At 36.9% G+C, this 12,224-nt stretch overlaps 1 protein-coding gene across 1 annotated transcript in view; it reads left to right on the top strand.

Moving 5' to 3' along the window:
- Positions 1-12,224, top strand: part of LOC149776549 (uncharacterized) — a 79,139-nt gene that overhangs the window by 9,818 nt on the left and 57,097 nt on the right. Inside the window, exons 4-7 of the mRNA XM_089941007.1 lie at positions 678-798; positions 2,669-2,752; positions 3,101-3,254; positions 6,574-6,757. Of these exons, the coding sequence (XP_089797133.1) occupies positions 678-798; positions 2,669-2,752; positions 3,101-3,254; positions 6,574-6,757 (543 nt within the window). The remainder of the gene's footprint in view (positions 1-677; positions 799-2,668; positions 2,753-3,100; positions 3,255-6,573; positions 6,758-12,224) is intronic.

Below are 12,224 nucleotides of genomic sequence, written 5' to 3'. Positions count from 1 at the left end.
ATTGTATCTTATATGGGTGTATTACCATATTTACTCGGTTATGCAATGGCAGATCTGGTGAACACAGTTTACAGTTGGTTCATCTCATAAGTGAGTATATATGGTAAATTAAGCCTAAGGCCAAGTCTTTAAATAAGCATCCACATATGACAATGAGGCCAGTATGACTATTTATGATGACTAGGCCATAATGATTTACTATATGACAATCAAAAGTTTCAGAATTTTATCAGACAGTGAGGATGAAGTTATTTTTTGATTTTTATCAGGAAACATTAGATGGTGGCAAAATGCGAACTTAAAATTGTAGGTTGGTACACATTTAATATGACTTCCCATTTGATTGGGTACCCAGGTAACCATTCATTATGATCTATGGGTACCCAGGTAACCATTCATTATGATCCATGGGTACCTAATAGATGTCTACTAAAATTTTGACAGCTTTAGACAAAAGTCATTTGGAGGGCTAGGGTGAGGAGATCTTGTCTTTTCTCCTGGGCTGTGAGCTTTTTGTCATTGGGATGTTGTTGACAACATAATGTTTGGTATTAAAGCTTTTTAAAGTCCTGTAATGTATCAGGAAAATGTTGATGGGGAAGAGATTCTGATTGACAGCACATCTCTGTGTGTAAATGTTCCAAATAATTTTAGTGCTTGTTCTCTGTTCTTGCCAGGTACACAGCTGACGATTTGGATAATGATGCTGACGTGGTGGAGATACAGATCATTGAGCCAACAGATGACATGACTTTTGAAGATGATATGGGCGATGTAAGCACAGCTAGCAATCAACAGGTGCAGTAATAAATCAGTCAATACGTAATTTATACAGTATTATTATACAGTATTATTATATCTGATGTACAGCCATGTAGGATCCTCTGTTTAACAGAAAGATTGCTCTGGTGGCCTAGTGGTTAGAGCGTATGCCTCAGATGTGGGAGGTTGCAGGTTCAAACCCCGGCTGAGTCACACCAGAAGAATTGTGAAAATGGTATTAACAGCTGCCTTGCTTGGCGCTCAGCATTAAGAGGTTAGTGTTAGGACTGGTTAGCCTAGTGTCATGATAATGTGACTGGGCGGGACATGATGCTACATGTCTGCATCATGATGCCCCAGTGCTACACATTGCTATAAATTGCCACACTGCAGACATCGTAATGATATAACTGAAAAATTGTTAAACCTACATTAAAAATCCAAATCGCACACACTTTAGCAGAAATGGCTGAATTAATTTTTGTGTTCCCAGTGTGATGATGAAGGGGGCTTATTTTATTGCAGTGTCCATATGTCTGTTCTAAAACCATTTTTGTATGATAGCATCTACTTTTACAAATTTGGTCGATATCTTGCACTTGGGGTTAGGATGAAGTCTATGATTTTGGGGCCAGTAGGTTAAAGGTTAACATCACTGACACCAGAGTGCAAACTTTGTAGATGGGGTTCACTTGAATAACAAAGAAGCTGTGAAAGAAGAAAAATGGTGTATACACAATAACATTAGTTCAGCATGATAGACCAGGATCAGGCTATGTTGATTCCTTTTCCTTTACGTAAGAAAGAAACCTAATTGATTTTTTATGTCAGGGTCAAACTGTCAGTGTTACTGAGACTGAATGAAAAATGACAGTTCATGACCATGTACCTTCACCACATGACTTTGGTAGGAAAGAAGTCTGTTGATTTGGGGTAAAAAAAATTGAAGGTCAAGGTTATTGACTAAATGAAGAAATGTGCTTTTTGCGTAATAACTTTAGTTCTTGTACCTGAGTTATAGACGAAGATTTGAGGATAAAAAGGTTTTAAAAAGATCCTGGTGATTGTGCCTCTAAAAAAAATCAGTTTTTTAGAATAATTTGTTTTAGATTAAGTTCTAGAGTAACAATGGCTTACTCTTATGATAGTAAAGGAACATATAAATTCTGGAGTTCTGAGGTCAGAGGTCATTGCCATGGTAAGTCTGATATGAAAATAATGATTTCTACATACTATTAATAGTTCAAGAATGCATGCATGACTAATGGGGGGGGGGAGCCAAGTCACCAAGTGGTCTAAAGCACTCCCTGTCATGGATCACTGCCATCTCACCTCTGTCTGCATGGGTTTGAGTCTCAGGCTCTGCCAATATGGATATGTGAGAAAGCTTGCTGGTAGCTTCTTGTGGGACATTGGTTCTTTCTGGGGTTTTCTCGGGTTCTTCCTCCACCATTGATACTGGCCGCCATATATAGCCTATCTTGTGCTGAAAAATGGCGTTAAACCCTATAACAACAACAACAATAACATGACTGATGGTCATTGAGTCCTGTACTTTTGCTTTAAAACAAAAACATTGTCAACACAATTTAGCAAAACTCACATGAGATAGACAAATGAAATTTGGCATGCATGTTTGTATACATAAATTAATGACCCATTTGTATTTTTGTTTCATTATTGTAGTTTTCTTAATTTTGAATTTTCCGGGACTTTATATATTTACATTCTTTGGAAGTTTTTTTTTCTCTTAGTTTTTTGCAACTTTACCTGTTGCATTTTTACAGCTTTAATTGCTACCATATAGCCATGATTTTGTTGATGTGCCATTAAACCCTAAGCATGTGTATGTTGATTACTGCAGGCATGACATTATAGTTATAGAACAATTATGTCCCATTTCCAGGAAAGTGAAGAGTTTACAGAAATGGCAGAGGGAAAAGAAGAGCACTTTGAGACAACAGGGGAAGAGCTGGACAGCACATTAGAGGTATTATAAAATGTATTCAGTCACATAATGTGGACATTGGTAGAACAACATTTTTGGCCATTTTATCAGCATGGCTGCTATAACAATTTAAAAAATATTTTGAAATATCACAGAGACCAAAATATGTGGCCTGTTTTCAGAGGAACTGGCTTACAGAGTATTGTATAGGAATGTTTCACTCTATTAAATTTTAAAACAGGAATTGAAAGAAGTAATTAATGTGATACATTATAGCATGTCAGTGAAAAAAATTGGTTCATTTGTAATAATAATAATAATGATAATAATACTCCAGTACCTTTTGTGGCACTAATCCCCTTTATCGTTATCTGTACTTTCACTTTCCAGGTATCAGAAAACCAAGAGAATCAACTGACAGTTGACACAGAAACTGACAGCGATGAGGAGAGCGAGAAACACAGAAGTCGCTTTGTTTCTGAGAGAGCCAGTATTATCAATCTGAATCCCAAGAAAACCAGAACAGAAATTCCTGATACTCTTGGTAAAAGACATTGTAGACAGTCATTTAGTCTATTGAAATCAGCTATTCAGCAAGTACAAGTTAACTAAATGTGTTTGAAATCAAGCAAAAATAGTCTTGCATCTATTGATGTATGGTGACATCATTTGTACATGTTCATATCATAGTCTTCACACTGATTTTGTTGTTTATGCAGTTATCCTCCTTTGGTATTAATCGGTGTGTGTTACTGTTTAGCACATGATAGACTATATATTGGTGGCTAGTGTATATGTCAGAGGAAGAACCACTGACCCACGGAATGCTATTGACAAGCTTTCTGACATAGCTTTGTTGGCTGACCCTGAGTCTTACACCCACACAGACAGAGGTGAGTTGGCAGTAATTGATAAAGGTAACTGTGTGCCTTATTACACTCAACTACACAGGGCAATTCATCAAAAGCTTTTGTCTATTGGCCATACAGGAACTTGCATATATATGATATGACCACTAGTCAACAGCTTTTGATGAATTGCCCTGGGTCTTGGCAGATGTTGGAGATAAGCAGTTTTTGGTTATGTTTGAGGATTAACCATCTTACTTTTACAGCTACCCACTATCAGAACTCCCAAACCATCAAAATATATACCTTTTAAAACTCATCAGAGAATGGAAGAACAGAATCAGTAAAAAGATGGCCAGGTTAAAACAGATCCCTGAATGATTACCCCCATTAGAGTTATGTCAGTCATTGAACCCACACAAGACATGACATTTCTAAAATATGTATTTTTTGACCTCAGAAGAATCCATGTTAAACAAAAACAAAGATATTACATATGTAATTCATTGATAGATGGGTTCCAGATGTTATTTTGATGAGGAGAAGAGTGGGTCACCCATGTTGCAGCTTGCAACAAAATCATGCTCTGAACATTTCCAAAAGTGTGTAAAACAGCTAGGAGAAAGTGGGCATCCACTCATACAACATCTCTAACCATGGCTATTTCAGTGTCAGATATATACCCCAATACCTTTAATGTTAGGAAATAAGCTCTGCTACCTCTTGAATTCAGCCTGCCAGGAAAGATGAGCATAAAATATTTAGATCAAGGGAAGCAACTCTTATCTGTTACCTTCCCATACTACCATTAATTTGATGCTGACCAGGTTCAGCTTTAGCTGCAGTAGAGTTCCTTGAATTACAAGAAGAAAAAATCAACTTGAATTCAACCTATTCATCAAGAAAGTCATTATTGTCTTGAATGTTCATGTCCTTATGACATTTTGGCATCATTATTTTTAATATGAACAACAATTCATTGAAAGCCACTGTTATATTTTCTGTTATAGACCTCTTCATTTGCAACTCAAGGAACATATCAGAGTGGTGTGACATGGATGCATTTGCACCACCAATTTGTCTGCATCTAGGGTTATTTTGCAGTATAAGATACAATAGCTCTATTGCATTAAATCCAGGTCAGAAAAAGAAGTGCACAAACTTCGAAAAATGTGAAAATCTATTCTCCGATAATCACATGCAAGTTTGTCAGTATTTTGAAAACAATACTACGTCACACTTACTGAAGGATAATTACTAAAAGATCTTGTAAGATTTGTAGAGGAACTGCAGGATGCTGCTGTTTGTACCACATCAAAAGTGTCAGATGGTAAACAACAGCTACCCACTTAGTGATGGTAAAGTGAGGTGAGGGGGAAGAGTTCTACCCTTTGTCACTATGATACATAGATAGAAAAGACAAAATTTTCATCTTTCTGGGGTTGGCAATTTGTGATGTTATGGACTTATTTCCTAATGTTAATGTGATCGGTAAAGTATTCTTGGGAAACAAAATTTAATTTTTCTTATGTTAGAGTGAGAGAGAATGTGGCCTTGTTCATCCGAATTGAAAATGTTTCAACTTGGACATCCAGTAATGTCACCACATTAGCCATCTTAAAAATCTTATTTGTTGTAGTAAAGTATTAAGTTTGTCAGTTCCCAGAGGACAAGACTTATGCCCATTTGACAGGTGTTGGGAAATTTTGTCAAAATCAGCAAAAAAAATGTTATTCTCATTGTCACTGTGTCACCAAGAGACATCATGATGGCATCAAACTTTCCAACAGTTTTAGTTTTTAATTGTGGATTTTATTGTTTTAAAATGTGCATATGGCTTTTAATTTGCAGATGTTAGTGCTTTTAATTGTGGATTTCACCATCATTTATTTTGGATTGTACTGCTGTTCACGTTGCTGTTTGATCTGTCAGAGTCCAATACATTCACAGGAACTGGAAGAGCAAAATGAAGCTGTAATTAAGGAGTGATCATTTTCAGGGATCATCAGTTACAACCACATAATCACTCCCGTGTTATAACAAGCTTCACTTTAACTTGATTCCAGATACAGCATGGTAGAGCTATGGACTCTGAGATCAAAATTATAAAAAATTATAATTTTAAAATTTTTTAAAAATTAAGTTTTGGCATCTATTAGCTAAAACCTTGACATAAAAACTACTGTACTTGATTTGGACATTGCATTCAAGGTCTAATTAGCCATTGTTTTATTCAGGCAATGTATGGTATTTTATTCAGAACACCTGAAATTACTCATGTCTCTAATGTTCCATAATTGTTATTATCTCTATCAACCATTGCAATTGGTTAAAGTACACATGACTGTCAAATTTGCATTTAGCGCTAAAACCACCTAAGTAAACACGACTCACTGATCATACAGAAAACCAGCTTAATGTCAACCAGTATACAGTGATCTGGATGGCAACACATCACAGAAAGGATTAATGGTGGTATGTCTTTTGAACTTATCACTGCTTTCTGTAATTTGTTGCAGTGCAGTCCAGAAGTGATAGCTGCTCATTTTCAAAATGTGGCTACAGTATAAATAAAGTCTGTTCAAACAACTAATTGTCACTTTCAACACATAAGAACACCAACCTTTTTTATCCTTTTCAATTTACTTCTGTTTGGTACATAGTGCATTTGGTAATTATGGACCCTGCCTATCACATTTTAATGGGGCAGAGCTGTATTAGCAATTTAAGTAGGTTATTTAATGCCAAGGCAATAAGAAAAAAGTGCATTTTATTACTTTTTAAACTTTTAGAAATGTCATTATTGATTATTTTACTGATAAAATACAAGTTTGGTGAATGATCATTTGTTGATGCAAATGTGTGTGTGTGCTAAAATTTTTCATATATGCCAAAATCGTCATTTTGATGCATCACTTGAAAGTTTGGTCAGTTTGTCAAAAAAAATAGATATTTTGTCAATTTGTCACTTTAAAGAGATGTTTTATGGCATATTTTTGTCTACTGCATTGACAGAAATTTCAGCAGAAGAGCAGGCAGAGATTGAAAAGTTCATGAAAAACAATGGACAGGGTCAAAACAAGGGACGAAAAAACCAACACCAGTTTCAGCAGCATCAACAGCAACGATGGCAACAACAGCAAAGAATTATGGGTTATCAACAGCAACAGAACCCTTTCATGGGGCAGTCATTTGAAAGGTAAATGTTAGGTTTTAACCATACCAGTAATATGTCGTTCTTGTAGTATGCTGTTACAGGATATGTTATATATAACAAAGGGCATGGGTGTATAAAGAAACAAAGTTAATGAAGTGTGGAGGGGGGAGAGATGTATCGTCTCTTTCTGCATCTTAGTCAGCTCCAGCACCAGTCTGATGGTGTCATGATCTGTCACTGTGTATGGCGATGGTTTAGTCCAGGATGGTTGGTATTATTTTGCACCACAGGCAGTTCACTGAGTGAACATCTGGAGATAAGTGTCACAACTTGGATGGACTCTCAATCAATTTCACCATCATTCTTCGTCAGCTACACCAGCCTTATCACATTCACCACAGGAGACATCTGTCACTTGCACTCAAAGCATCATCTTCCATCAATCCAATAATTTTACGAGAATTCCAGCAATTTGAACTCAACTTGGTCTCATCTGTGGATAATCTCACTAGTCAAATTTGGAAGTTAGTCTTGCAGATGGCACATGTCATGAACAGAACAGCAGAATACATCCTTGTCATTTCCATAGCAGCATCAGTGAATTTACAGCATGCATAAGAGAGACATTATCAGTGAATGTACAGCATGCACAAGAGAGACATTATTAGTGAATGTACAGCATGCACGAGAGACATTATCAGTGAATGTACAGCATGCACAAGAGAGACATTATCAGTGAATGTACAGCATGCACGAGAGACATCAGTGAATGTACAGCATGCATGAGAGACATTATCAGTGAATGTACAGCATGCACAAGAGACATTATCAGTGAATGTACAGCATGCATGAGAGACATTATCAGTGAATGTACAGCATGCATGAGAGACATTATCAGTGAAAGTACAGCATGCACAAGAGACATTATCAGTGAATGTACAGCATGCACGAGAGACATTGTCAGTGAATGTACAGCATGCACGAGAGACATTATCAGTGAATGTACAGCATGCACGAGAGACATTATCAGTGAATGTACTAAGGAACACCATAATGCCATACCTAAATCCAGCTACTATTGTCAAACATACTTTCCATGATCATGTTGAGGACATTTTTAAATGGGCTGCCAAATATAGTATAATTCCAGCATCCTAGATCTTGGCCCACATTTTAGAGTAGAGAGCAGGGAAACAGAAAGACCTTCACCCGATTGCATACCAGATCGGGACACAGCCCTACAAGCCCTTTTAACTGACAAGAACACTGTTTATAAAGGTCACTGTTAACAAATAAGCATGTAGTCATGGATTTCTTCCATCCATGTTTAACTCTCTGTCCTGTAGAAAATGATACTGTGTTCATGTTTTCACACATTGTTATTGGTGGGAAGACTCAAACACCATGGAATTTGAAAAATGTGTCCCTAAGTAATCCATGCATCTTACAGATTGTCTCAGATGGCCTCCAGGAACGTTTGGTGCCACTCCCTCATTCTCAAGGGCTCCCTTTGCTACAGAAGTCCACAGAAACCAATTCAGAGCTGACATTCTCCAGAAAGGAACAGACAGTCATCATGTCATAAAATAGTTGAGATTGTTCAAAATGTGCTATTAACAGGATTTTACTGGAATGTTTTTGGTGTCAAAATGCCAGTTCCATGATGCAGCCCATCATAAGTCTAAACCCTCTCAAGTTTTTCATTTGTGCATTGTGGTTCAGAGTAGAGACACTGAGACTAATTCTCAGAGTTGTTTAGGGGGGAGATTTTGCAATCAGTTTAGATCGTCAAGATGCATATGACTTTCTGAGGTTCACATTCAGGAATATGGTATAATAATTCAGGGCACTCCCTTTTTCCTGAACATCAGTCCCAGTGTCTTCATGACTCTTACAGAGGTCACCCAATGTTTGTCACTTCCAATTACCTGGATGACATTTTGCAAAAGCACCAGGTGAGTTTTATTCTGCAGTTTTGCATCATGTTAAACAAAGTTTGTATTGCATTATGGTGTGAGTTATGTGATTTGACCCTTGTAGCATTATCAGTTTGTTGATCAGAAAATTAGAGGGAAGTAAATAGAACTAATCAGGTAGTTGATATGATGTCAGAAAAATAGCAGTTAACCTATATGACTGGAAAAAAATTGACCCAAAAATATTAAGAAATGAGACATGAAAGGTGCACCATACTGCACTATAACAAGGAAAGCATGAATACTTACATATTGCTAAAATCATGGGAAAGGTTCAGTCTACCATGATGAAATCTTTTAAACAATTTGGTGCAGAAAATCTTCAGAGGAGTGTCCAGCCACATAAGCTGGGTGACCGAGTTCTATTTATGATTATAAAAGAAATGGTGTTGAGTTTCAAATGAGTTTTAAAGATACAAATGAGTATGTAAGAAAAATCCTTTAATTTGATTTTGTGTGAATTACAATTACAAACATCCATTTTGGGTTTGATATAATATAGCAGGCACAGTCATTTGCCTTGTTGGTCAAACTGAACTATTATGCAGTTCTGTCAAAATGGATTGATTTCACTTCATGACAGCTGCTTGCATTGCCCAAGAACAGAAGGCATAGGCAATCAGTCTTTTGAAACCTCTCTCCTTGCTGGACCCTTTGCCTAGAGTTTGTGTACAGGACCCCATAAATGTATTGAATTATACTTAAAGCAATTGCAACTAGTTAGAAGAGAGATCTCTCTTAAATTTCTACCAATGAAAGAAGCAAAGTATATTTTGGGTTAAATTCAGTTGTTCTGGAAATAAAGGGTTATTCACTCAGCAAATTAAGAACTAACTCAAGACCAAATGAACTTTTTGTTAACATCAGCTCATAAGGTTAGGTCAGTCATTGCTAGCAAAACATTCAAGTGTAACTGTTCCATAACTGCGGTATTCCCAGACAGTGTTTATTTTTTTAAGACTCAGTATGTTTTGATGTCGCATGTGTGTGTGTGTGTGTCATTACATGTGACGCAAAATAAGTGATGTCCCAATGAGAATAATCTGTCTTTTCATATAGCCTGTAGAAAATTACTGAAATCAAGCGAAAGTTACTCCAAGAGTGTGATATTGTCCTATTGAGAATAAGCTATCTTTCATATGAGCTTATAGAAAAATGATTGGCAATTAAAATTTGAATAAAAGAAAATAATACATCTATTTTCTTTGAAGTATTTATTAGACTTACGTAACATGGTAACTTATTGTTGTCAGATATCATCACCACACATATGTGACCCCCATCACATAATTACAACCACAGCAATACAACAGGCTAAATTCCTAGGTCATTCAACAAATTTACAACTGGGCTTCCCCTTTATTTTGGTGCGGTGGGGGAGATTTTACCAACAAGCTACTTCCAGGCAGATCTATATGTTAAATCAAGTGCATGCTTTTTATCAGGGGACCAGAGACATTGCCATCTTGGATAAGGACTATAACTCCATCCACTTCTCACGTATTCTCCTTAATGTATGATAATCAGATATCATATTTGAAGAAGAACCCAATTTTTGGAATAAAATGTGTTTTTTTCTTTGATAATACTTACATGGTCATAACATGGGCTCACCCTTCTGTCATTAGGGTTTTAATATTATCTCCAGTAATATATCATGCATCTAATTTGGTGCCAACCTACTAAGGGAGATCACTCTTTGACTTCCACCAAGGTCAATAGATAACCATTAGCACATGCCAAAAAAACCCCAAAGTTTTGAAGGCTCAGTTTGCAATTAATGGTTTACAAATGTATTATGACTGAGCAAATATTTTTGGGAAAAAAATTTAGACCAAAAATTGGTTTCTAAACTACAATGTTAGCTAGTAATTACAAACTGTTCTATATAAATTCGAAAGTGGCCTGGTGATTAGAACATCCGCCTTGGATGCAGAACGTTGTAGATTTGAACTACGGTGGAATCATACCAAAAAATTAAAAAAATTATACTTACAGCTGCCTCGCCAGGTGTTCAGCATTAAGAGGTTAGTATTAGGACTGATCGTCCTGGTGTCAGGATAATGTGACTGGGTTGGACATGATGCTATATATCTGTGGCATGATACCCCATTGCTAGATATCACTATAAACTGCCACACTGCAGACATTGTAGTGATATGGCTGAAATGTTTTTATTGCTACATTAAAAATCCAAATCACACACAAATCAGAAAATTTGGGAGGCTTATTCTATACTATTTTGTTTAAAAAGCTTAAAAAGTGCTGACACCTAGTGGTGGCAAGGGGAGGTAATGGGCACAATTTATTGTCCATTGTCTATATGATATAGACAGAAAAGAAAGTTGCATATTTTAGTTGGGCTGGATTCTTGAGGTAGCAGGCTTTTCTTAATGTAAACATGATTGGAAAATATATTCAATGGAAAAACATCTCAAGCAAAGTTCATGACTCCAGCAATTCTAGGGCCTTATTTTCTGTGATTAGGTTGCCTCCATCTATTTCATCACACTGGTACAAATGATATACCAATGTTTATCATACAGGTTTACCTGGTCCAGACTAAGATATTGTTGCTGTCAGTATGTCTGCCTTTCTCTCTTAAAAACTGGACAGACAAGTGTTTAATGACATGTCTGAGTTGCTCAGGAACATTGTGTCAAATTCCCTACTCAACAGCTTTTATGATCTTTAATTTAGTTAAGAAGGCCTGAAATGAACATGCTTTGGAATCAGTAGTCCATATTTCAAAGGTTGTCAAAAAGGGCTGCTAACCACAACTTGATGAAAAGAGATGCACTTCTGTGATCTTTTAAGCCCTACCAAGTGGCAATCCTGCACTCCCAGCCCTTCAGTTACTTCCTTCTATTTTGAGGTCAAATTAAGCAGGTGTGAAAGCAGGCAGCCTAGGAGTTGCCTTTTCAGCTCTTCATGCAGGCCCCTATCTCTTTTTGACCCTGTCAAGGGGCATGCCATAGAAAGTTGATCATTAATTGAATGACCACAGGGCAGTCCTCAGCAACGAAGGCATCCCTTTCATGGCCAGGTGAGCTATAAATGACCATGTTCCTATAACTGCAATAGGTTGGGGGCAGAGAAAACACTGTTTTTCCTCCTCAGAGCCTCATGAAAACTGGGCAGTAGACTCCTTCTGTTGTGCCCAACTTAGATCAAATTATTTCTGACAAATGATTGGGCCATCCAGGTTGTTTTGATGGAGGTCCTACAAAGGCAGACATTTTATAGAAGGAGATGGAGCAGTCTCGAAGAATCTGAGTTTATTATTGCCCTAAAGTTCAAGATGTAGATGGCAAGGTTCATCCATCCATCTGTGTGAAAAGACAAATACATGACCAGTCTCAACCTATCCAATTTGTATTTCTGTTCACAAAGTATGACACAGATACCTTTGCTTCAGGCACCATGTGGTTTTGTGTCAATTTTTGCACCACTTCTGTGCAATACAATTTATTTCCACAAGCCTGAAATTTGAACATAATGTCTTAGTTTGCAACTAAGCGGAGTAAGTTGCC

Source organism: Sinohyriopsis cumingii, chromosome 18, assembly GCF_028554795.1.
Source record: "Sinohyriopsis cumingii isolate HCF-2022 chromosome 18, ASM2855479v2, whole genome shotgun sequence".
NCBI classification, from domain to species: domain Eukaryota; kingdom Metazoa; phylum Mollusca; class Bivalvia; order Unionida; family Unionidae; genus Sinohyriopsis; species Sinohyriopsis cumingii.
This window is presented reverse-complemented; position numbering and strand designations above follow the sequence as displayed.